Here is a 26,466-nt window from a genome sequence, read left to right on the forward strand (position 1 = left end):
AGTACACTTAGTCTAAAAGCACATTTTATTTGGTAAAGTGGATTGTTTAAGCTGTGAGGCCTGTATGCCCAAAACTCTTGGTGAGGCGTTAAATTTCTTTGCAGTACAGGGAAATCCTTATTAATTGTCCTTGATTTTTCATCTTTCAACAGAACAAAACACCCCTGGTAAATGAAAGCTTGAAAAAGTTTCTAAATACAAAAGATGGTAAGCTCTTCCCTGTTCATTAACTTATACATTCCTAAGATATGACAAATATTTTGAAGAAAATGAAAGTAAATCCATTTGTTCTTGTTTTGCAATATGATCCTGATGTTGGTCATAAACAGATCGGCAGTAAAGATAGAAGCCAATCCTGCTCCCATTAGATAAAATATCAAAACTACCATTGCACATGCTGAAGTCAAGATTGAGTCCAGAGTTTTTAAAGCTAGGATTCTGTTATTGCCATAGTCTCAGTTGAGAGGACTGATTTCTGTAGGTATTTGAATTAATTGCTGAGGAAATTTTTTTCCATTGTTTTGTCATTTGTTGATTTACAATAATTCAGTTGAGCCTTTTTAGTGCAGCAGAAACAGCAACCTGAAGCTGTAATATGAAAGTAGATTGTAGAGCTACAGCATTAAAAGTATGTGTGGGACAGACACCAAGAATAAGATGTCTTTGAGCTGGATTTTTATATTATTTTATTTATTTTTTTAAAAGATTAAATGGAGCATAAATTTTAGAAGGAACCCTAAGCCCAGGTCTACACTACGAGATTAAATCGATTTTAGATACGCAATTTCAGCTACGAGAATAGCGTAGCTGAAATCGAATATCTAAAATCGATTTACTCACCCGTCTTCACCGCGCGGGATCGATCCGCGCGGCTCGCCGTGTCGAATCCGGAAGTCCGGTCGTCTAGCTGGAGTTCCGGAATCGATGTAAGCACGCTCTGGGATCGAGATATCGCGTCCAGACCAGACGCGATATTTTGATCCCTGAGCAATCGATTTTAACGCGCCGATCTGGCGCGTAGTCTAGACGTGGTCTAAGTTTTGCTCCAGCAGTTTTGGTTTAATTTAAATGTCTTCCTGATATGGATTGAGGATTAGGTAGTTAAATACCTAAACCAGGCCTGCAGAATTATGAGTGGACAGAGGAGACCAGACTGAGGCTTTCTTAAAAATCATGTCCTTAATATAAGAGAATTTAATTCTGTTTGATCTGCCAAATGATTTTTTTCTTTTTTCTTTTTAGGTCGCTTGGTTGCTGGTCTTGTTGCAGAATTTCTTCAGTTTTTCAATCTTGACTTTACATTGGCTGTTTTTCAGCCTGAATCAAGCACAGTAAGGAAGATACTGTTTTTAATCATATGCTAACTTGACTGTTAGAATCTGAAATGAACAAATGCAGAAGCTTTATTGGATTTGGTTTTGGTCTATGCCAGTTACTGAAATTTGTATGCTAAATATCAGCAGGGCTGCCCAGAGGATTCAGGGGGCCTGGGGTCTTCGGCAGTGGGGGGCTCCCACTGCCAAAGTGCCCCGAAGACCCGTGGCAGGAGGGTGCTGCCACTGAATTGCCACCAAAGACCCGGCACTTTGGCAGCAGGTCTCAGAGCAGAAGGACCCCCCGCCGCCAAATTGCCACCGAAGACCTGGAGCGGAAGAAGCTCCAGGGGCCCAGGGCCCTGTGAGAGTTTTCTGGAGCCCCCGGAGCGAGTGAAGGACCTGACTCCAGGGGCCCCGAAAAACTCTCGTGGGGGCCCCTGTAGGGCCTGGGGCACATTGCCCCACTTGCACCCCCCACTCTGCCCCGGGTGGCCCTGAATATCAGCAGGAACTTAGTACGTGTACATGTATCCCTACACTATCCCAGGCCATAGACTGTCACAAGTACAGAAAAAGGATGCTTATGTAATTAAGTATTCATAGGTTATGGTTTTTTTTTAAAGTTGACTCTGCTAAAAGCATAAGTGCTTCATCAGTTCTTTTTTACTCTGTCATTTTTAAATAAATCAGTTTTATCTGTGGAGCTATCTGTGCTCATAATAGTGCTCATAATAGTCAGGGATTCTATTAATCAAATAGTGACGTTCCTTTGGCCTGTGTGCCAAATTTTACGTCTCTATTGTGGAAGAAATGAACTCCACTCTCAGGTTGGAAGCAACAAAATCAAAGACAGCTTTATTCAGGACATGCAATTGCAAGGGAAGAACACAGCTGACAGAGAGCATCCCTGCCTCAGTTTCTCCAAGGTACAAGCAAAATCGCACAAGCATTTATACCTCTTTGTGATATGCATTAATTCAAAACATCTGCATTTTATTTAGGCTATTTGCTATCTATTCCAGTATTTTCTCACTTTCTTTTCTCAAACATTGTTACCTCAAGGCTAGGTCAGACTTACTATTCTGCTGTTTTCCACTTGCTTCTGATGTGAGCCCTGCTTCTACAGGGCTCTTGATATTAGGCTAAGACTTGACAGAACAGTTGCTTTGTCTCTGACACTTAAATGGCTGCACTTAAACCATCTCTTTCTTTCCCTGCTTCCACACTATCAATGAAGCAATACTGAACTGAGAGTAAAATAACTCACTGTATAATGTCAGAAAGTGGTTCTGCTGTAAGAGAAACTGGAGGAAAAACAAGTGATTGTATGCAAGTGAGCCAAACAACACAATAAGCAACAAAGTTGTGTGCTTGGGGTGTTACAATTCTGTTACGGAAGGAGGAGACCGAAAATGGCTTTTTTTTTTTTTTTTTAAGTAGTACTATTTTTTAATAATGGAGATATACCCATCTCCTAGAACCAGAAGGGACCCTGAAGAGTCATTGAGTTGAGTCCAGTCCCCTGCCTTCACTAGCAGGACCAAGTACTGATTTTGCCCCAGATTCCTAAGTGGCACCCTCAAGGATTGAGCTCACAACCCTGGGGTTAACAGGCCAATGCTCATACCACTGAGCTATCCCTCCCCCCTGTATTTAGCTATGTCTTCTAAACGCTTTTTCAATTATAAAATACTTATATATGACATTGATTATTTCTAATTTGAAAATATTTTTCATCTGTTTTAAAATGTTAATTCCTTCACAAAGTTTTCATTCTTATTGATCACTTTTCAGTTTAGTTTTCTAGAATCGTTGCTAAACTAGTTATTTAAGCTTGAATTTGAGCAAGAATGAATTTTTTTCACGTGAATGGAATATTGATTTCATATCCATTTTAAAAAGTGGCTAATATAAGGCATTTGTTAATTCAGTCTAGATAAACAGATAAAAACTGGTGATTCATATTAAATCCTAGTGGAAGGACTTTTGCCCTGTTTTGCAGAAGAAAATTCAGAAAAATCTTCTGCAACTGACTTAATCCTAAAACCACCTAGACTCCCATGCTGTGCTAAATGTCCTCAACTCCATGTGTCTTCAGAATCAGCTCTGATTAAGAGGAGCTTGTATACTAGAGAAATATTTCAAGTGTTCCCTATTCATTACATAAAATGAAGGTCTGTTCTGAAAATGGCACTTCCTACTAACAGATTGCTCCCTTGCTGTCTCTAGAGTCACATCTGCTGAGTTCAATAGCCAAAAATGCTGTTACTACACTGCTTCTGTTAGCCCTACAGAACCAACATAGCTGAGAATGCAGGCTGAGTTCTCTTTGTTGTGTTATCAACAGTTTGTTTTTTGGGCTGTTTTTTTTTACAGTCAGTTATACCTCTGCATACTCAAGGAAAAGCATAGTTTTATATTGATTAATGATAAGAAAAAGACCCAGCTTGACTCTCAAAATCCAAATGGAGATTGTGGGACTGGCATTTTTGGGGTGTGGTAAAAGTGGGAATCTTTGTAAAATGAGCATGTTTGATAAGGAGATGTATTGAAATAAAATAAATATAGAATTCCACAATGGCACATTTATAGTCATTTTTCAGATTATAATCTCTTTTCAAATCTGTTTATCTTTCAGTAACTTCCATAATTTATTTACTATATTTGCTACTGATTTTGTTTCCTCACAGCACTCTCTTTTATATGATCCTAGAATGAAGTAATACATTTTGTGCAGTTATTTCTGTAGTAGTAGACCCCTAATTTAATGGGATTGGGTAATTCAGAGGATTAGAGGGTTGTATAGATGTTTTCTGCTCAAGGTTTTTGATTTGAGTAAAGCCAGGCCTTTACGGACTAAATGATTATATCGTCGTGTGGGCGATTTTAGTCTGTTTTGAATGAGATGATGTCTATATCAAACACTAAATTTTACTTGTGATTTCCCTGTATTTTTGAAGAGAGGGCTACAGCTCCCATTAAGTCACCTTAAGAATTAAAGAGGAAGGATGCCATTTGTAGTCATTCTGTACTCATGTCAGTGAAACTTGGACAAACCATACTGTCACATTTTTGTCTCTCAGCTACATGTGTAAAAGTTGAATTTAGAGCTACCTTTGTTCATTTTTTATTGAACTGATTTACAAGCTATTCTATAATCTTGTTGCTGATGTTGAGAACAAAGGAATTTGGAAAAAAGATTAGGACAAATTTTCATCTGGGTCGTTCGTTAAAATCTGATTTTTTTGGACCCATAGAGGCTGGAAATTAAGGCTTTGATTCTGCATACTGCTCCACATAGGTGAAGCCATGTGCTCGCACAGTTCCATTGAAGTCACTGAAACCCTGCATGGAGGCCGTGGTCCATTTGTGCTGAGCTTGTTGCAGAATCATTGGTTGAAGTATGGTATGACCCAGTTTTAAAAGGTAATAGACTAAAATAACTTGAATATAATATTTATTTTAATCTTAATTCTGTGTTAAGTGACGTGGAATATTTATTTATTTTGTTTTTGTAAGTTCTATAATGTGGTATAAAATAAAGTTGCTGTTCAGTGTCAGCTGGTCCTGATATGTACATGATTGCAGCTGGGAAATCTTGACTGGATGGTCAAATTGTTGCTGTGTAACCCCTAAAAGTTTACCACTTTCATTTAAGTTTAAGATTATATGTTAACTTTTTTCCAGCTAAATGGGCTTGAAGGGCGAGAGAATTTAGCCCGAGATTTAGGAATTATAGAAGCAGAAGGTACTGTAGGTGGCCCCTTATTGTTGGAAGTGGTCAGAAGATGTCAGCAGAAAAAAGGTTCCAGTGGTGGAGAAGTAAGTATTGTTAAAATGCATTATACCTTTTTTACAATTTACATTTTTATGTAGTTTATAAACTGCTTGTCTTCTTAGGGATGAACTGTTGGAATTCTTTACATGGAAATAGTATCTTAAGAGAGAGTTTTCACCTTCAGGACTTTCATTCCTGGGTCTTAGCTGTTAGGGTATTTTGACCCTTGAGGGCAATAGTAGATAGAATGGGCAGGCGCCCTACTGGTAATCATCTTCCATTTCTTGACACCTATAAATATCACCATCTAAATGTTCCAGACAGTTCCTTTGGTTGCAGTTTCCATGATAAACCAATACAAAATGAACACACAAGCAAGAGTATACCTCAAATTAAAAAAGAAAACAAATTATAAAAATTGAGACACATTCATAAATATCTTCACTTCTGAGTGGAAGTGAGAGAGAGCCCTGCAAGGTTGTATCTTCAGAGGAAACAAATTGCATGTAGGTATTTTTATCTTTATTTAGCAAGATACCATCTGTGCAGGGTTCTCACTCTTGGGGAGTAAGTAGTTTGAGAGATGTCTCAAAAGAAGAAGAAAAATGAATAAAGTTGCAATGAGTAACAGCAAGGCCAATGCCCGTAGTGTGGATTTTTCTTTTATTTTTATTTTACCAATCTACGAATATATGGCTTGATCCTGCTCCATTGAACCCATTGTGAGTTTTGCCATTGTCTTCAGTAGGAGCAGGATCAGACCTGTGAGGAGGCTTTTTAATCACCCAATACATAAACGATATTTTAGTTTATAAGAGGTGGCAGCAATTAGTGAGAAACTTTCTACAAAAAAAATCAGTGACCTGAGAATAAGGAACCATTCCAAAAGAAACTAATGTTTTTAGGGGAGTGGAAATAAAAGGGCTACAAGAGTTTACTTGAGAAATCTTTTCCAAAGAAATGGAGAACAGAGAGTCTGAAACAGGATTCCATTCTGGAAGCTGTATCAAAGCACCAGTGCTTTGTAAATATGTGGTGAAGATCATGTTGTTGCTTTACAGATGTCTGCAGTGGAGACGCAGCTGAAGCAGGCTGTGGCAGTAGCATATGCAGTTATAGCTCTTTCATTTCCTGATCTTTGAGTTTTTGACTGTGCAAACTTAAAATTCTCAATACTTTTTATGGTATATACACCTACAATACATGACACTTAAATACTATGCTCACTGGTGTATTGGATTATATGTAAGCACAGATGTCCATTTTACTGTAAACAGTAGTCCAAAGGAGCAAAATAAAGCACTAAATATTTTTAGAAACCTGCCTTCTATATGGTAAATTCTTACAAAGTGCAACTTTTGCATGGCCTCCAACCAAGAGAACAAAGTCCTCTGTCTTGCCAAACTTGAACTTCAGGTCTATCTTAATTGAGTTACATTTGGTCTAAATTATGTTCTGCTTTTGAGATAACTCATTAAGCATTTATGTTTGAATATATATTAAGAAATACTGCTTCCTTTCCAAAACAACGACAACATTGCCAGTTCTAACTTCTCCCTCCTCCTTTGAGGCTAGATCTGATTGTAGCTAAGTGTAAGTTATAGGGAAGTTCTATAGGAATCTCTACTACTTTCTCTAGGCTCCCTGTGGCATCAGTTGCTGCTTCCTTTCTTACAGTTGATTCATGTAAGATACTTCAGCGTCACAACTGCCTTCCTAGTATCATTGCTCAATCAGAAACAAATTCAGCAATCCCACAAGCTGTTGGTTTCTATGTGCTTGTTGTCTGGAGAGACTCATTGTTTAATTCATCTCTTGCAGCTTGTATTTTTAAAGTCAAGAAACATGCATACAAGCTGTTTTTTGTTAAAACAGGAAAATCTGAATATGTAACTTAACCCTGTCACTAGCATAAATTAAAGATATTTTGGTCAAAGGTGTGAAAAAACACTCCCCTGACAGACAAAAGTTTTACCAATCAAAAGCACCAATGTGAAAAGTGCTTTGTCAGTGGGAGATGCTCTCCTGCCAACAAAGCTTTCAGGGGGTGGTTTTATTTTGTTGGAAGAACTCTCATGCCAACAAGGAGCGGCTACACTGCGTAACTTACAGCCACACCTGTATAGCGTCACCGCTGTGCTACTCTATAGTACACAGTGTAGAGATAGCCTTAGTTCTTTTACAATTTTTTTTCAAAATAGATCTAATTACTGAAATGTCTTTATAGAAAATGAGAACAGTTTTCCATTATGATTAGGAATGGAATGAGATTCTGTACAACTGCTTAATCAGAAGTGTTCTATCTACTGTGCTTCATCATAAAGTGTTATGTTAACAGCAATTTAATATAATAAGAAAAGTATTCAACGTGTTTTAAGAGGATGCAATGATGAATTCTGTTTTTTTTTTTTTATTCTGATGCAATCAACAAACAAACATTCAGTGTGAGATGTAGACTAATACAGTATTACCCTTAGAAACCAAGTAGTAATGTCTACACTATGAAATTAGGTTGAATTTATAGAAGTCGATTTTTTTAGAAATAAGTTTTATACAGTTGATTGTGTGTGTCCCCACTCTAAGACCATTAAGGCCATTAACTCGGCGGAGTGCGTCCATAGTACCAAGGCACAGTTCCTGCAGTCTTCATGTCCATTGGAATTCTGGGTTGAGCTCCTAATGCCTCATGGGTCAAAAACCATTGTCGCGGGTGGTTCTGAGTACATGAGTACATGTTGTCAGCTGCCCTGACCCCCCAACCCCCCCCCCCCCCCCGCGTGAAAGGAATGGCAGACAATCTTTTCAAGCCTTATTTCCTGGATTGTCCATGCAGGCACCATACCATGGCAAGCATGAAGCCCACTCAGCTCACTGTCACCATATGTCTCCTGGGTGCTGGCAGACGTGGCACTACATTGCTACACAGCAGCAGCTCATTGCCTTTTGGCAGCAGACGGTGCATTACGACTGATAGCCGTTGTTGTCTCCTGGGTGCTATTTTAGCTGACCTCGGTGAGGTCTGTCAGGGGCACCTGGGCATAAATGGGAGTGACTCTAGGTCATTCTCTTTAAGTTTCATCTCATGGATATTCAGTCCTGCCTGAAGTCGTTCTGCACCGTCTTCTGGTGAGTAGCCAGGAGACAAGGCTGGCTAGCAATCGTACTGCACCGTCGTCTGCCAGCCTAAGATGTATAAAAGAGCAATGGAGTGGATCAAAACAAGAAAGAGACCAGATTTGTTGTGTATGCATTTGCACCCCCCTCCCTCCCTCCCTGAATAGTGGTGGGAGGGATAGCTCAGTGGTTTGAGCATTGGCCTACTAAACCTAGGGTTTTGAGTTCAGCCCTTGAGGGGACCATTCTGTGTGACAGTTGTGTGTTTCTCCTTGATGCAGACCCACTCTCTTTGTTGATTTTTTAATTCCCTGTAAGCCAAGTCGCCCCTCCTTCCATCAGAGCAATGGCAGACAATCATTTCGCACCTTTTTTCAGTGCAGATGCCATAGCATGGCAAGCATGGAGCCTGCTCAGATCACCACAATTATGAGCACTGTAAACATCACACACATGATCCTGCAGTATATGCAGAACCTGCAAAAGCAAAACCAGGCGAGGAGGCAACGGCAGCACGGTGATGAGAGTGATGAGGACATAGACACAGACTTCTCTCAAAGTACAGGTCTCAGCAATGTGGACATCATGATGTTGTTATTGGGGCATGTTCATGCAGTGGAACACTGATTCTGGGCCCGGGAAACAAGCACAGACTGGTGGGACCGCATAGTGTTGCATGTCTGGGACGATTCCCAGTGGCTGCGAAACTTTCACACGGGTAAGGGCACTTTCATGGAACTTTGTGACTTGCTTTCCCCTGCCCTGAAGCGCAAGAATACCCAGATGAGAGCAGCCCTCACAGTTCACAAGTGAGTGGCAATAGCCCTGTGGAAACTTGCAACACCAGACAGCTACCAGTCAGTGGGGCATCAATTTGGAGTGGGCAAATCTACTGTGGGGGCTACTGTGATCCAATGCAATCAAAGAGCTGCTGCTGTTAAGGGTAGTGACTCTGGGAAATGTGCAAGTCCTAGTGGATGGCTTTGCTGCAATGGGATTCCCTAACTATGTTGGGGCGATAGATGGAACCCATATCCCTATCTTGGCACCAGAGCACCAAGACAGCGAGTACATAAACCGCAAGGGATGCTTTTCAGTGGTGCTGCAAGCATTGGTGGATCACAAGGGACGTTTCACCAACATCAACGTGGGATGGCCGGGAAAGGTACATGATACTCTCATCTTCAGGAACTCTGATCTGTTTCAAAAGCTGCAGCAGGGGACTTTCTTCCCAGACCAGAAAATAACCATTGGGGATGTTGAAATACCTATAGTTATCCTTGGGGACCTAGCCTACCCCTTAATGCCATGTTTCATGAAGCCATACCCAGGCAGCCTGGACAGTAGTCAGGAGCTGTTCAACTACAGGCTGAGCAAGTGCAGAATGGTGGTAGAATGTGCCTTTGGATGTTCAAAAGCGCACTGGCTTAGTTTATTGATTCTGATAGAGCTCAGCGAAACCAATATTCCCATTGTTATTACTGCTTGCTGTGCACTCCAGAATATCTGTGAGAGTAAAGGGGAGACGTTTATGGCGAGGTGGGAAGTTGAGGCAAATCGCCTGGCCGCAGATTACGCGCAGCCAGACACCAGGGCGGTTAGAAGAGTCTCTGATGCGCAGCGCGCCCTCCTGTAAGCTTTGAAAACCAGTTTTGTGACTGGCCAGGCTACGGTGTGAAAGTTCTGTTTGTTCTTCGAGCGCTTGCTCATATCCATTCCAATTAGGTGTGCGCGCGCAGCGTGCACGTTCGTCGGAGACTTTTTATCCTAGCACACTTCGTGGGCCGGCAGGTCGCCCCCTGGAGTGGTGCCGCTGTGGCGCTTGATATATACCCCTGTCGGCCCATCCGCTCCTCAGTTCCTTCTTACCACTCGTGTCAGTCATTGGAACAGTGGAGTGCGGCTTAGCTGATCTCCACCTCCCTAGCGAACAAGCCCTCTTAAGCAGATACAGTTACAATACCTGGGAGGCGGTTGGCAAGTTTACCGAGTTGGTTCCGCAGGACTCCCGTCAGGAGTTTACAGCTCTCCTAGAGAAGGGGAAGAGGGTCGTGAGGACCTCCTTACAAGCCTCGCTAGATGCCGCAGATTCGGCCGCTAGAACAGTCGCCTCTGGCATAGCCATGCGACGTATATCACGGTTGCAGGTGTCTGGCCTACCACCTGAGCTGCAACACACCATACAAGACTTGCCCATTTGGTGGACAAGGCTTGTTTTCGCAAAAGACGGACCCCAGACTACAGAGTCTGAAGGACAACCACGTCATTATGCGTTCGTTGGGAATGCATACACCCCAGACTCAAAGACGGTCATTCCGCTCCCAACCTCAGCGCCCTTACCCCCCACCTCGGCCAAGACAAGATTTTGCCCGAAGGCGAGGTCATACTACCCGCAGATGTCAGTCTGGTCCTCAAGGGGGCAACAATTCCGATCCTGCCAAACCAACACCAGGACCCAAAGCAAACTTTTGAGGGTGCGCCCGAGAGCAGTGTACCAGTTGCTTCCCTGGATCCCTTTCAGTTCTACAACTGCCTTTCTCCGTTCCTCCCTGTGTTGTCCCAGTTGACTTCAGATCGTTGGAGCCTACGTACGGTGGAGCTTGGATACCGTCTTCAGTTTGTTCACCCCCTCCCTCCCATCCCGCCCCTTCGTCCCTCTTCAGGGACCCCTCTCACGAGCAACTCCTCATTCAGGAGGTTCGCAGGCTCCTCTCAATCGGAGCTATAGAGGAGGTACCGGAGGAGTTAAAGGGCAAGAGGGTTTATTCCCAATATTTCCTAATTCCCAAGGCAAAAGGGGGCCTCCGGCCCATCCTGGACCTGTGAGGACTGAACAAATTCATCAAAAAGTTCAAGTTCCGCATGGTATCCCTGGGAACCATCATTCCTTCCCTGGATCCCGGAGATTGGTACGCCACTCTCGACATGAAGGGTGCATATTTCCACATTGCAATTTATCCCCCGCACAGGAGGTATCTGCACTTTGTAGTAAATCAGGGTCACTACCAGTTTACTGTCCTCCCCTTTGGTCTTTCCTTGGCCCCTCGGGTCTTCACGAAGTGTATGACGGTCGTCGCTGCTTCCTTGCGCCGTTGTCAAATACACGTCTTCCCTTACCTCGACGACTGGCTTATCCGAGGGGCCTCCGAGGCACAAGTCATCAGCCATGTCACCATCATCAGAGAATTGTTTATGCATCTAGGCCTGATCATCAATTTGGACAAGTCCACTCTGGTGCCTGCACAGAGGCTAGAATTTATCGGGGCAACGCTGGACTCCAACCTTGCAATGGCCAGTTTACCCCCACACCGGTTTCAGGCCATAGTCTCCCTTGTCAAAAGTCTTCAGAGTTTTCCAACTACCTCTGCTCGTTCTTGCCTTGCTCTCCTCAGGCACATGGCTGCATGCACATTCGTCACAAAGCATGCCAGACTGCGAATGCGTCCTCTACAAATCTGGCTCGCTTCCGTCTATCGGCCGGGCAGAGACGCCGTAGACATTATTCTGACAGTTCCGCCGAACGTTCTAGGCTCCCTCGACTGGTGGAGGACGTCATCTCGAGTGTGTGCAGGCCTGCCGTTTCATCCTCCCCAGCCCTCCACGTCCCTAACAACGGACACGTCCTCACTGGGCTGGGGTGCTCACCTAGGGCACCTGCACACCCAAGGCCTTTGGTCATCACGGGAGCTGACGATTCACATCAATGTCCGAGAGCTGAGAGCAGTCTGACTGGCATGCCAAGCGTTCCAGCGCCATCTACAAGGCCGTTGTGTTGCAGTATTCACGGACAACACAACTGCCATGTATTACATCAACAAGTAGGGAGGGACACGGTCCTCCCCCTTGTGTCAGGAAGCGATCCGACTGTGGGACTTCTGCATAGCCCACTCCATAGATCTAGTGGCCTCCTTCCTCCCAGGAGTGCGGAACATGCTCGCAGATCACCTGAGCAGGTCCTTCCTATCACACGAATGGTGCATCCGTCCGGACATTCTCCATTCGGTTTTCCGGAGGTGGGGCTTTCCCCACATAGACCTGTTTGCATCCAGAGTGAACAGGAAATGCCAGGTGGTCTGCTCCCTGCAAGGTCACTCCCCGGGCTCCCTGTCGGATGCGTTCCTGATTCCGTGGACGGGCCACCTCTGTTATGCCTTCCCACTGTTTCCTCTCGTCCACCGAGTCCTACTCAAGCTCCGCAGGGACAACGCCCGTCTTATCCTGATCGGCTCGGCTGAGGCAGCACTGGTACACCATGCTGCTCGACCTGTCCCTGTCAGACCCGTTTCCCCTACCACTCTGGCCGGACCTGATCACGCAAGACTTCGGCAGGATGCACCATCCGGACCTGCGGTCCCTTCATCTGACAGTGTGGCTGCTGTCTGGTTAAGCCAATCGGAGTTGCGTTGGTCCGCTGCAGTGCAACAGGTGCTGCTCGAAAGCAGGAAGCCTTCCACACGATCGACATACCTTGCTAAATGGAAGTGCGTCTGCCACTGGTGCGCCCAACAGGGCCTTTCTCCTCATTCTGTATTAGTCCCCCCTATCTTGGACTATTTATGGTCTCTCAAAGAGCAAGGTCTGGTGATCTCCTCTCTACGAGTGCATCTTGCAGCTATTTCCACCTTCCATCCTGGGGAAGCTGGCAGTTCAGTTTTTTCCCACCCTATAGTTTCCAGATTCCTCAAAAGCTTGGAGCGACTCTACCCCCAGGTCAAATGCCCTACCCCTACCTGGGACCTGAACCTCGTCTTAACCAGGCTCATGGGGGCCCCCCTTTGAGCCTTTAGCCACATGCTCGCTGCTGTACCTGTCCTGGAAGACAGCATTCCTAGTCGCTGTCACCTCAGCTAGACGAGTCTCAGAACTTCGAGCATTGACTGTGGATCCTCCATATACGGTGTTCCATAAGGACAAGGTATAGCTGCGACCGCACCTGGCGTTCCTCCCTAAGGTCGTCTCCGCCTTTCACGTTAATCAGGACCTCTTTCTGCTAGTCTTCTTTCCAAAGCCGCACTCATTGCGACGGGAACAGCAGCTGCATACTCTGGATGTCCATAGGGCTCTTGCCTTTTACATTGAGAGGACCAGACCCTTCCGACGCTCACCTCAGCTATTTGTAGCGGTGGCAGAAAGTATGAAGGGCATGGCAATCTCCTCCCAACGTATTGCTTCTTGGGTGACATCCTGTATTTGGGCTTGCTATGACTTAGCTCATGTTCCGACTGGTCATCTCACCGCCCACTCTACTCGGGCTCAAGCCTAATCTGCCACATTCTTGGCCCATGTTCCATACAGGAAATCTGCCGCATGGCCATCTGGTCTTCCATCCACACCTTTGCATCGCACTATGCATTGGTCCAGCAGTCCAGAGACGATGCCGCCTTCAGCTCAGCAGTCTTACATTCCTCAACATCTCGCTCCGACCCCTCCGCCTAGGTAAGGCTTGGGAATCACCTAATTGGAATGGATATGAGCAAGCACTCGAAGAAGAAAAGACGGTTACTCACCTTTGTAACTGTTGTTCTTCGAGATGTGTTGCTCATATCCATTCCACACCCGCCCTCCTTCCCCACTGTCGAAGTAGCTGGCAAGAAGGAACTGAGGAGCGGATGGGCCGGCAGGAGTATATATCAGGCGCCATAGCGGCGCCACTCCAGGGGGCGACCTGCTGGCCCACTGAGTGTTGCTAGGGTAAAAAGTCTCAGAAGAACGTGTACGTGGCGCGCGCACACCTAATTGGAATGGATATGAGCAACACATCTTGAAGAACAACAGTTACAAAGGTGAGTAACCGTCTTTTTCTCCTTGATGACCGCTCCCCTCCCCTTGGTTCACTCTACTTCCCTGTAAGCTAACAACCCTCCCCTCCCACCTTCAATCACTGCTTGCAGAGGCAATAAAGTGATTGTTGCTTCATATTCATGCATTCTTTATTAATTCATCACACAAATAGAGGGATAACTGACAAGGTAGTCCGGGAGGGGGTGAGGGAGGAGGGAAGGACACGGCCACACTTCACTTTAAAACTTATTGAATGCCAGCTTTCTGTTGCTTGGGCAGTCCTCTGGGGTGGAGTGGTTGAGTACCCAGATGGCACCCCACTGCTTTCTTGGGCATCTGGGTGAGGAGGCTATGGAACTTGAGGACGAGGGTGGTTGGTTACGCAGGGGCTGTAGCCACGGTCTTTGTTCATGCTTCCTTTCCTGAACCTCAACCATACAACGGAGCATATCAGTTTGTTCCTCCGGTAGCCTCAGCATTGTCTCTTGCCTTCTGTCACCAAGCTGATGCCACCTATCATCTTTAGCCCGCCACCTGTCCTCGCTTTCATATTGTGCTTTCCTGCACTCTGACATTGTCTGCCTCCACGCATTCTGTTGGGCTCTTTCAGTGTGGGAGGACTACATGAGCTCAGAGAACATTTCATCCCGAGTGTGGTTTTTTTCACCTTCTAATCTTCACTAGCCTCTGGAAGGAGAAGATAGTGTGAGCGTAGAAACATTTGCAGCTGGTGGAGGGGAAAAAAAAAAGGGGGCGTGGTAGTTAAAAAGACACATTTTAGAGAACAATGAGTAGACTCTCTTTATTTAAAATGGGTTGGCTATTTAAAAGGAGAGGCTGCGGTTTTTGGGTTAACATGCAGTACAAACTCAACTATTGCCCCCTACCCCTCCCACACCCAGTTCTCTGGGATGATCGCTTCACCCCTCCCCCTAACAGTGGGAAACATTTCTGTTCAGCCACAGGCAAACAGCCCAGCACAAACAGGCATTTCTGAATGTCCCTTTAATAAAATCACCCTATTTCAAGCAGGTAACCATGAACGATATCACTCTCCTGAGGATAACACAGAGAGATAAAGAACGGATGTTGTTTGAATGCCAGCAAACTCCGGGGCCATACGCTGTGTTATGCAGTGATTCCAGACTAAGTGCTACTGGCCTGGCATGGTAAAGTGTCCTACCATGGAGGATGGTATAAAGCTGTCCACCCCAGAAACCTTTTGCAAAGGCTTTGGGAGTCCATCCTGGATAGCTTCACTGAGATGTCTTTGGAGGATTTCAGCTCCATCCTTAGACATGTTAACAGACTTTTCCAGTAGCTGTACTGGCTGCGAATGCCAAGGCAAATTAATCATTAAACACACTAGCTTTTAAACTATTTAAACGGCTTTGTCGTGTGGACGGGTGTAGGGTTAAATCGATGTAACGCAGCTAAATTCGACCTGAACTCATAGTGTAGACTAGGGCTAATTTAGCTTCAGTCAAACACTTGTGACTGGTTATTGTTTATGCAGTGTACTATGTGCAGTATAAAAGATATTACCTCACCCACCTTGCCTCTCTGGTTAGTGTTTAGTTAACTTTTGGCACATTCCTAATTGTAATGAAAATCTGTACGATCTGTTAATCTGAAATATTGCTTTTCTGCTTAAACCTTTCGTATTTTTCATCAGAAGTATTTTTAAAAGAAAACTGAAGCATTTGTATGACAAAATATTCACTGAGATGAATATAGTGAAGTTAGAAGGGATCACCAAATTTAATGGGGTCTGCCCTATAAGCAGAGAGAGTGAAATCCAGGTGATAGCATTTATTATCATTCCTGGTCAGGATAGTCATTTAAACGAAAGGAATGTTTACCAGACTTTCAGAAGTAGTGCATTCAGCTCTTTCACTTACACCAAGAATGTGTTTAAATACACATTAATAAATTAGTCAGAAGAAAACTTAATTTGAAAATAGTTCTGGCTTAGAATTGCTAAAGTGGTTGCACAATGTCACAATTTGTATGTAGTGAAGGGCAAAGAGTTTTGCATGCTTTGTTGTCGTCATTTGGCATTCTGACACAGTCTTGTAGAATCTTAAGTATGTTGTTTTCTTTGTGCAACTTTGGTTTAGGTAGTTCCAGTTCTGTCTGACATGCGTTCTTCATCAAAATCACCCGATGGAAGATCAAATACACATCCAATATCGAGTAAGGTAAGTTAGCTACATAAAAGGAAACACTAAATAATGTAAGAATTTTTGTATAAGTTCATTAAAAAGCGTTGTTGTTTTTTAATGTAAAAGACTATTATTGCAGAAGTGCTGAGTGATTCATTTAGCAGGAATCTTTTGGCCATCATACTCAGCTGGTTGAGGCTCTGGTCTTTCTTTTCCAAACATTTTTGAAATATAGAAGAGCTGTGTAAATCCTTATGTAGTGACAGTGGAAGTTGAAATACTGGTCATTTAATTTAATTTATCAATAATGCCTTACATGGGAGATGTATAATCAAGCTCTTAAATGGACTTTGCTTGGTGCTAATCATCCATCTTTCAGACATGAAGCTGTATGCTTAATCTGAAGATGCTCAGTCTGAAAGTATTTAGTTAGTTGCAATATTAAGGACTTTCTGCATGCTGTTTTAATGTAAAACGTTGTGAAGATTGTCATAGGATGTGTTGCAGCATGCTGTTAGATAAGCAGTACAGAAAATTAGGTGTCATGGCAAGTTATAGCCATGTCTTAAATGTGTTTGGCACAAGGTGAGGGGCTCATTGTCACAACAAGTGATGATATCACATCATGAGATAAACACTGATGTGTTGCTGTGTTAATGAAGTGATCCTATACATTTTCTAGTCAAAACAAAAAAAGACTACTCTGGACACTTGTGCTCATCCAAGGTTAGTCCACTTCACTTCCTCCTCAATAACAAGGTTTCCTTTTTGAGTTTTTATTTTAGATGCGTAAAAACTGAAACTAGTTTTGTTGCTTCCCATTTTACTCCAGTTTTGGGGAATTTGAATGTGGATGTGGAGTACATTAAGTGGTGCATTCCAGCAGTAGTTTCAAAGTCCTAGTGTTTCTGTTTTCCCTCTGATACATATATCAGCAGTTCTGAATGACACATCACTTACAGCTTAGTCTCTAACCGCCACCTTGCTTCTCAAAAATACTTTAGAATAGAGAACAAAAACTGGATTCATTTTTTTGTATGTAAAAATAAAACTAAATTTTAAAAAGAAAATTCATGTGATGAAGGCAGGGGAGTCCAATTGCTGTAAAATAGGATAGAATAGTACAGCTTGTTATGAAGGAGGGGACAGAAAAACTCATATGGTAGAAGCTGCTTAATTGGAACACCCTGCTGAATTCCCATCATCTTGATTTCACAGCTGTTTCAATTAAGTAGTTTCCCTAAATATTACTTAAGATTATCACCGTATGTTTCTCCAACTTGAATTGCTTAACTGATGCTTGGTTATATACTAGCTATATTATTACTGCAGAGATCTTGCTTTAAAATTGGTAATTTATTTCAATTATCAAAACATTAAAATTGGCACAAACTATACATCACTGAATGTTTTCTGGCTGTCACTATGTAGAACAGAGGAAAAGTGTACTGATAAGTTTTGACTTTCATTAACACCTGTATCTGTATTAGGCCAGAAGTCATCCCAGCAAAGTACCTTTGAGCAACTACACTTCTTTTAAAGCAGCAACACACTTATTCTGTTTTAACAGGGAAAACTTGTTTTCAGAACTTATGCCACTAATGTAATTATTCACATCTTATATAAATGGCTTCAGCTGTCACTCAGATTAAAAAAAAAGTATATCTGAATAAAGCACATTACAGCTGAAGGCATATTACAACATTCAAAAAAAAGTTTGAAATGTCAACGTGCATAGCAAGAAAAAGAATCCAGAAAACTAGTAACGAGTGGCTGCTTTGGAATTTTTCATTCATTTCTTTTGTTTAAGAGAGTGGAAATTTTTACTTTTGGTGCTGGCATTGCCTTGACAGTATACACCTCTACCCCGATATAACGCTGTCTTTGGGAGCCAAAAAAGTTTACTGCATTATAGGTGAAACCGCATTATATCGAACTTGCTTTGATCTGCCAGAGTGTGCGCCCCCCCCGCCCCACAGCATTGCTTTACCATGTTATATTCGAATTTGTGTTATATCAGGTCGTGTTATATCGAGGTAGAGGTGTAACTGGCTTTCCTGTTTCCTGAATGTCTACAAACTCCATTTTAGTAAATTTGTGCACTACTTTGTCATGCTGAGTATACAATGTTGAGTTGTTCCCTGAAAATAGGCATATAAATGACAAAATTACCTGGAAAATCAGTTATCCTTACAGAGCTTTTGTGCAGTTTGTGTGCAGTGGACGCTTCTGCTGGTCCTTGACTTAGAAATCCTCTTTTGTGTCTGACTAATTACCCACTGTGCTTTTTATGATACCAGGCCCACTTGGTATATTTCCAAGGGTTCTGAAGGAGCTTAAGTATAAAGTGTTTGAACCACTAGCAAAACTGTGCAATCTCTCATTAAAAACAGCTACTGTACTGGAGAATTGGAGGATAGTAAACGTGTCTATGGATGATTTGTGGAATTGCAGGGCAGTAAACCGTATATCTGTACCTGCTAAATAGGTTAAAATTATAATTAAAAAATAGAATAATAAAATACCTGGAAGATCATATTACGTTAGGATCTAACTAGCATGGTGTCTGCATAGGAAATAGTATCTCACTGATCTACTAGAATTCTTGCAACATGTCAAAGTAGTGGATAAAGTTGATATAATTTATGAAAAATGAAATCATGGGATGAAAGGCAAATTATTAGATCATAACCTGGCTAAGAGGAAAAATAAAAGGAAAAATGTACTCATAGCAAAAAGTTGACAGCAGGATGCCTTAAGCTTATATGTCATACCCAGTGTTTTAATATATTTATAATCTGGAAAAGAGATGAGCAGGGAGATATCTAAATTTATGTAAGAGACAGTTCTTTGAATGATTGCGCATGTCAGTTCCACTTCAGGGGGTGGGATGGGCGGTGTGTGTGTGCAGTTATGAGAGATTTTTCCCTTAGTGGTACCCATTTGAATGGCACATGCGCCCTTTGCTGCATATTCCACCTTGCAAAGATATAAAGGGCAGAGCTGCTGCCCACCCCCCTCAGTTCCTTCTTGCGGCCTTTGACAGTTGTTGGAAAATGTGATTTTTGCTATTGCAGGTTTTTTCCTATGTTTATATGGTTGTTACTCGTTTCAGTAATTTCAGTAGTTTAAACTGTTTATGGAAAAGAGTTTTCTTTTGAAGTGTTTGTAAATATTTTGGTTCCCATTGCTGGGTTATGCCTTGGTCACTGGGTTTCAAGCCCTGCTTTCCTTCAAGAAACTGATGCCAGCGCGTGACCTGCAGTCCAATTGCCTGAAGTGTCTTGGGGAATCTCACATCAGGGACCGTTTTCAAATTTGCAGGACTTTAATCCAAGAACCAAGACAGAGACAGGGAGCCAGGCCTAAGTTTCTTCTCAGGGAAGTGGCTTTGTGTCCACCCTCAGAGTGATCCCACTCAAGGAAGGTAGCGAGTGCATCTGTGTCAATCAGAAATGCTCCGTCTCCGAAGTACTGAGGAAGAGCTACCAGAAGATGGTATGTAAGGGTTCAGTATCTGGGAGAGCAAAGTCCTCAGCACCGAAGTTTAGCAGACATTTGTACAAGTACGACAGAGTGCACTCCACATCCACTCCGAGACAGTCATCTGCTCAGCAGGGACTATCAGCATCAGCACCTCTGAGGTGGCTTCGTCTGGTTCAACGGTACAGGAGATTATCCCGGTACCGTCTGCTCCGGAAGCTATGCGGCAGCATGGGACCTACTGAGTGTCTCAGGATCCGCTTTGCGAACAATCCAGGAGTCTTCTTGCCCAGTACCAGCACCTGCTGTAACTGTATCATCCCGGCAGATGGTACCATCCATGCCTCCAGTCTTCCACCTGCCTCTTTGTTTGCCTCTACTGTCCAAAGGGAAGCTGGCCATAATCTTACCATAACTGCTGTGTCCGGGCTCCCAACATTAATCGCCAGCACCAATGGGAACAGCCCCTTCCTAAGAGGCTGATTTATCTTCGGACTCTGAGGTTGTGTCTGTGTCACAGCCAGACCAGGAACAACTCCATTCCTCTTCCACCACCTACCATCCTTTTTAAAGGCGAACATTTATTGAATATTCAATCATAAAGGACATTATTTTTATTCATCAAACAAACTCAAGAAACTAAAACTTAACTTATTTTTTTTAAATTAAACAACTAAACTTTACTTAAAAAATGAGACACAAAATACCAAACTTTTGCTGTAGTGATAACCAGGCGTATACAAAGATACAGTCAATTTTCATTATCTTTATCTTTAACCAGATAATGAGCTAACCTAAATTGACCAAAACAGATTAAGGTTTCTTCTTCTTCCTGTCCTAGAGAGTATGTCGCTCGCCAGGTGTTATGGACTTATTTACAATGATATGACTGAGGAATTTAACTGACAAAGCCAATTCTTGTTCAGTGTACAAAATCATAAGTGAGTTGAGGCACTGTTGGGACATTGTGCTTCTTAGTTTGTTTTTTACATGTGCTACTTTCGAAAAGGCTCTTTCACGTGAACAGCTTGTAACAGGTAAGAGTGCAAAGCATTGAACAGGTTTGTAAAAGGCCTGGAACATGGAAGACTGATCCGATTCCTTTAGCCAATGAAGCCACTCTCTGGTGGTGGTCATAGTGGCTACCTTTAGGAACAGATCCGTCATAATCCCAAAGCAATCTGACTTCAGCTTCCAACTCATCCAAGGACACTTTAAATTTGTTGGCAATGATTCTCATATTGTCCCTGCCAATGTCTCAGCTCAGCAGTTTTCCCATTGCAGTCACAATTTTACAAGTCTCCTGTTCAAATTGCTGGTCAGTGCCGGTAATCACTGAGTCTAGGAGTGAGTAAAATGAAGTTATTCTCTCCTGCTTCTCTTTTGTATCAAAGTGATGCTGGGATGCAGACACGTCATCAATATGAGTGGCTGTTTTTCTCTTCTTAACTGGGGGAATCGATATATCATTCTCTACACACATTTTCACACTGTCATTGAAAATAGATTGAAAATATTCTGGGACACTTCTCATCGCAGCGAAAGAGTTACTCAAGCTTTTCACCCCTGTCATTGCAGTAAGTAAGTTGAGATCTGGAGCTTGAAGAGCCTTACTCACTTTTACCCCTTCTGGAGAACAGGGTATATCATGTGAAGGGCAAAGATGAACTTGAATGAATTTAGTTCATGGATAAGGCCCCTGGCTTTTATTTTAGCGTCAGCAAGACGAGTTGTTTTGATAATCTCTTGTAAAGCTTGTAAAATAATGGAGTAGTCTTGTTTTACAGCAGCCACTGCTTCTGCTCTGCATGCCCATCTTGTGTTTGATAATGACTTCAAAGTCTTCAACTGGGATCCTACATCTTGTGAAATCTTCTCAATTACTGCATGTCACATAGGACTCCCCTCCATGAAGGCATAAACAGTCTGACTAACACCAAAAAAATCATACAGCTCTGTTTCCTTTACTTGAAGTGAATGCATCTTCTAGGACGAGCTTAAAACAATGTGCGTAGTAGTGTAGATAGAGTATTTAATTGTTTGTTTGTTTCTTTACATTTCATTTGAACTCCCACAGTACATCCAGACATAGTAGATGCACCATCAAAACAGACAGACATCACTGGTGACCAGTCAATTTTAAGAATGCCAAGGATGTCATTTAACTGGTCAAAAATAGATTGAGCATCAGCTGTTAACAGTCTCTGAACAGACACAAAATGTTCAACTGGACTTTGTTTTTCCTTGTCAGAATACCGCACTACAATGGATATCTGCTCATGGTGTCCACAGTCAGTGTTGTCAGCAATTATTGAGACCATTTTTCCATTTAGTGAAGACACAATCTTTTGTTGCACAACATTGTGCAAGGCCACAATTAAAGCATTTTGGATGCGATTACTCAGATAGGTAGCGTTTCAAGGAGATTGTTGCACATGCTTTGCCATTATGGGATCATATTTTTGGAGCATATTGACAAGATTTTAGAAATAAACCATTCTCAAAACTGTCAGCTTTTTCATTGACCTCTGAATGGTCTCTCACCTTTCGCCAAACACAGAACAATGTCAATCAGACGCTCCATTATGCTTTGGTTATGGCACCATTCTTCTTGTTTTGACAGATAAGCCTGCTTGCCCTCAACCAACAATACATCAGTAGGTTTCCCTTCATTAAAACTTTACCATGAAGCACAGCTCAACGCATGAGATTTTGACATTTGGTCGTTTTTAAAACATTTGTTAGCCCTGTGCCAGTTTCTGAATCCCTTATTAATAAATGCTGGATCAGTGTGACCTTTGTTTGCTGCATCATTAGAGGAGAAGAAATGGCAGTAAAAGCAAAATTCTGCATCCTTTGATGGGCTATATTCTAACCACCTACCCTTTCATACCAATCAGACTGAAAACTTTTTTTTTTTTTGTTTATTCCCTATTTTACTTCTAGGAAACATGCTCAGTCTAGGCTGATAAAGACCTCTAGATAATAGAGACGAGCGTTCTAATCTGTTTTTTGGAATATCACAGACCGAGTCATCAGATGCAATGTTTGATGGCTTTGAATAGGAACTATGCTGACCTGAACTAAGAGACAAAGTCTGTTTCTGTTGGTCATTACTCAGTTTATTGCAATCACTGAAACTGGTGGCGGCATTATCTTCATGTAAGTTCTTAACCGAGAAGTCTGAGGTATTTGCACTACTATCAGCACATTCATTATAATTTAGTTTGCCTGCTCCTTTTCTTATCTTAACAACGGACCAAACCATATTTTAAAATTAAAAGGGGGTATCATACGATTGAATTAAAAGGTAAAGCCACAGGCTTGTTATGCTGTTTCAGTAGAGTACACGTGACAAAGATTACAAACGCTGTAGACGCTGTGCTGGGCACACCTGATGCAGCCGCTTATATAGGTCAAAGAATTTTCTAGAATAGTAGTCGGAGGGGGAGAGGGGAGGACCAATGGTAATGCGGCGGCACCGCAGTAGTGGGGACGCATGCTGGGAGCGAACGTGGGCTTTTTATACATTTCTACAACATCTATATTACGCAATTCGGTGCTGATTGCATAATACAACAATCCAAACTTTAAAACGAAAAGAGCATATCATGCGATTTAAATTAAAACACACAGCCACTTTTTTCATGCTGCCCTTGCAACGCCTCCAGGTACCTCCCCCAGAGCTTCTACTGGCCACGGTTCTCAGTTCCCGGCCAATGGAAGCTGTGGGGGTGGTGCCTGGAGTAACACATGGAGCTCTTCCCTGCCCCCACCCCCCCGAGGCCCAGGGACGTGGTGCTGACCGCTTCTGAGAGCGGTGTGGAGCCTGCGGCACCACGGGGGTGCAAGTCCCATGGGCCGGATCCAAAGCCCTGAGGGGCCAGAGCCAGGCCGTAGTTTGCCCACCCCTGCATTAGGATGTGCCTGGGCACACCCTGTGTGCACGCCTATGCTTGGAACACTTAAAAGGAAACTGAACAAAGGTGTAATAAACTGACAGTAGGGAATCATTTTGCATTATCAGAAATGTAGTAGAGAAATGCTGTATGTCTTTTCTATCTTCTGTGGAAAATTTTGTTTTGTACATATAAAGTGATTGCTTTGATAGCAAGCTTTACATAAACATCAGAATGACCATACTAATCAGACCAATGGTCCATCTAGCCCAATATCCTATTTTCTGACAGTGGCTGATGCCAGATGCTTCAGAGGGAGTGAACAGAATGGGGCAGTTTATCAAGTGAACCATCCCTTGTCCAGTCCCAGCTTCTGTCAGTCAGAGGTTTAGGAACACGTAGAGCATGGGGTTGCGTCCCTGACCATCTTGACTAATAGCCATTGATACCTATCCTCTATCATCTTCTCTAATTCCTTTTTGAACCCAGTTATACTTTTGGTCTTCATAACATCCGCTGGCAATGAGTTCCACAGGTTGACTGTGTGTTGTGTTTAAAGTAGTACTTTCTTTTGTTTGTTTTAAATATGCTATCAATTTAATTTCATTGGGTGACCCGTGGTAATGTGTTGTGTTATGTGAAGGGGTAAATAACAATTCACTTTCTTCATACCATTCATGTATTTATTGACCTTTATCATTTCCCCCCCAAGTCGTTTCTTTTCTAAGATGAACAGTCTCAGTCTCTTTAATCTCTCCTCATATTAAACCTGTTCCATACTCCCAATTGTTTTTGTTGCCCTTCTCTGTACTTTTTCCAATTCTAATTTATTTATTTATTTATTTTTTTGAGATGGGGCATGCAGTACTGTATGCAGTCAGTATTCAGGGTGTGGCCATACCATGGGTTTATACAGTGGCATTAGTGGCATTACATACCATGGGTTTATACAGTGGCATTAGTCGGGACTGTGTTTTCCAATGTACATAACTTTGCATTAATCCCCATTGAATTTCATTTGCCATTTTGTTGCCCAATCACCAGTTTTGTTAGATCCCTTTGTAACTTTTCAGTCAGCTTTGGATATAACTATCTTGAGTAATTTAGTTTCTTCTGCAAACTTTGCCACCTCACTGTTTACCCCTTTTTCCAGATCATTTATGAATATATTGAACAGTACTGGTCCCGGTAGAGATCCCTGGGGGACACTGCTATTTATCTCTCTCTATCGTGAATACTGACCATTAATTCCTACCCTTTGTTTCCTGTCTTTTAACCAGTTACTGATCCATGGGAGGACCTTTCCATTTATCCCATTATTGCCTATTTTGTTTAAGAGCTTTTGATGTGGGACCTTGTGAAAGGCTTTTTGAAAGTCCAGATATGCCTTATCCACTGGATCACCCTTGTCCACATGCTTTTTGACCCCCTCAAAGAATTCTAATAGATGGATGAGGCATGATTTCCCTTTACAAAAGCCACATTGACTCTTCCACAGCATATCTGTTAACATATGGCCTTGTCTACAGTTGCAGCGCATTAAATCAGCCTCAGGCACCATAACTCCTGAGGTGTCCACACTGGCAAGGCACTTAGAGCACCTGGACTCTACAGCTGGAGCGCTCCTGGTAATCCACCTCCACAAGAAGCATAGAGCTTGCTGTGCCCAGGCTGGAGCGCCAGGGGTGTCAGTGTGGATGATGCGTTGCATTACTGCACTCTGATTGGCCTCTGGAAACATCCAATAATCCCCTGAAGTCAAGTGGCAGCTCTGGTAATTATTTTGAACTCGGCTGCAGGCATGCGGATATCCCCTTTCAAAGCTCCGTTTCTGACATCCCGCATGCTTATCTGCTCCGGGACACACATTAGTCGTTACTGTGGAATGCTCCTGCTGCAGAGTGTGTGTGTATGTGTGAGAGAGAGAGGCGGGGGCAGGGGCTGATGTTGGGTTTCCCCCTTCCCCGTGCCGCTGTCTGAACTTACAAGATAGCATGCTAACTCACTCTGCTCCCCAAAACACAGTCTCTCCCTCTGTATACAGACAACACACTCCTTGTCACGCTCTCCGCCCCCTCATTTGAAAAACAGCTGGTAATCTAGTAGGATACCCATGGAACAATGGGATTGGGAAACCTGCATCATGTGACGCTGTGCCTGCCCCATTAGGCGTTGTAAACCCTGTCCAAAGCATGCGGCAGCCACTTGCACGCTGGGATAGCTACCACACTGCACTACTCTCTGTGGCGTTACAAGAACTGTTAACGTGGACATGCTCCACAGTCACAAGGAGCACAGTGTGAACACACAGCAGTGCTTTCCCTGCTGCTGTCTCTGAGGGCTGGTTTAACACCCGGTGTTCTATATCTGCAAGTAGTGACGTAGCCTATGTTTCTGATAAATCTGTTCTTTACTATAGTTTCAACCAGTTTTTCTGGTACTGGAGTTAGACTGACTGCCTATAATTGCCAGGATCATCTCAGGAGCCTTTTTTAAAATTCAGTATTGTATTAGCTGTTTACCAGACATTTGGTATGGAGGCTGATGTAAGTAATAGGTTACATACCAGAGTTAGTAGTTCTGCAGTTTCATATTTGAGTTCCTTCAGAACTCTTGAGTGAATACCATTTGACCCTGGTGACTTGATAAATTGAAGCATATTAATTTGTTCCAAAACTTCCTCTATTGACACTTCAATCTGGGACAGATCCTCATATTTGTCACCTAAAAAGAATGGCTTTGGTGTGGGAATCTTCCCCCACATCCTCTTCAGTGAAGATGGATGCAAAAGCTCATTTAGCTTCTCCACAACAGCCTTATCTTCCTTGAGTGCTGCTTATAGAGTATCCTCTTTAATAAATCCTTCCATAAGGGATGTGTCTGTCCAAACCATGTGCTCCTCCAGACCTGTTGGCATTCCCTCATTCCTT

The 26,466-nt window shown here is 43.0% G+C and overlaps 1 protein-coding gene across 6 annotated transcripts in view; it reads left to right on the forward strand.

The window, feature by feature from the left end:
* The window catches only part of CEP43 (centrosomal protein 43), a 69,635-nt gene that overhangs the window by 16,939 nt on the left and 26,230 nt on the right, over positions 1 to 26,466 (forward strand). For 5 of the 6 annotated variants that reach the window (XM_032781438.2, XM_032781429.2, XM_032781454.2 and 2 more), the window contains 4 exons: positions 153 to 207; positions 1,243 to 1,331; positions 5,004 to 5,138; positions 16,110 to 16,190. In XM_032781438.2, the coding sequence (XP_032637329.1) occupies positions 153 to 207; positions 1,243 to 1,331; positions 5,004 to 5,138; positions 16,110 to 16,190 (360 nt within the window). The remainder of the gene's footprint in view (positions 1 to 152; positions 208 to 1,242; positions 1,332 to 5,003; positions 5,139 to 16,109; positions 16,191 to 26,466) is intronic. The other variant, XM_032781462.2, reaches the window with a different exon arrangement.

Source organism: Chelonoidis abingdonii, chromosome 3 (genome assembly GCF_003597395.2).
Source record: "Chelonoidis abingdonii isolate Lonesome George chromosome 3, CheloAbing_2.0, whole genome shotgun sequence".
Lineage (NCBI taxonomy): Eukaryota > Metazoa > Chordata > Testudines > Testudinidae > Chelonoidis > Chelonoidis abingdonii.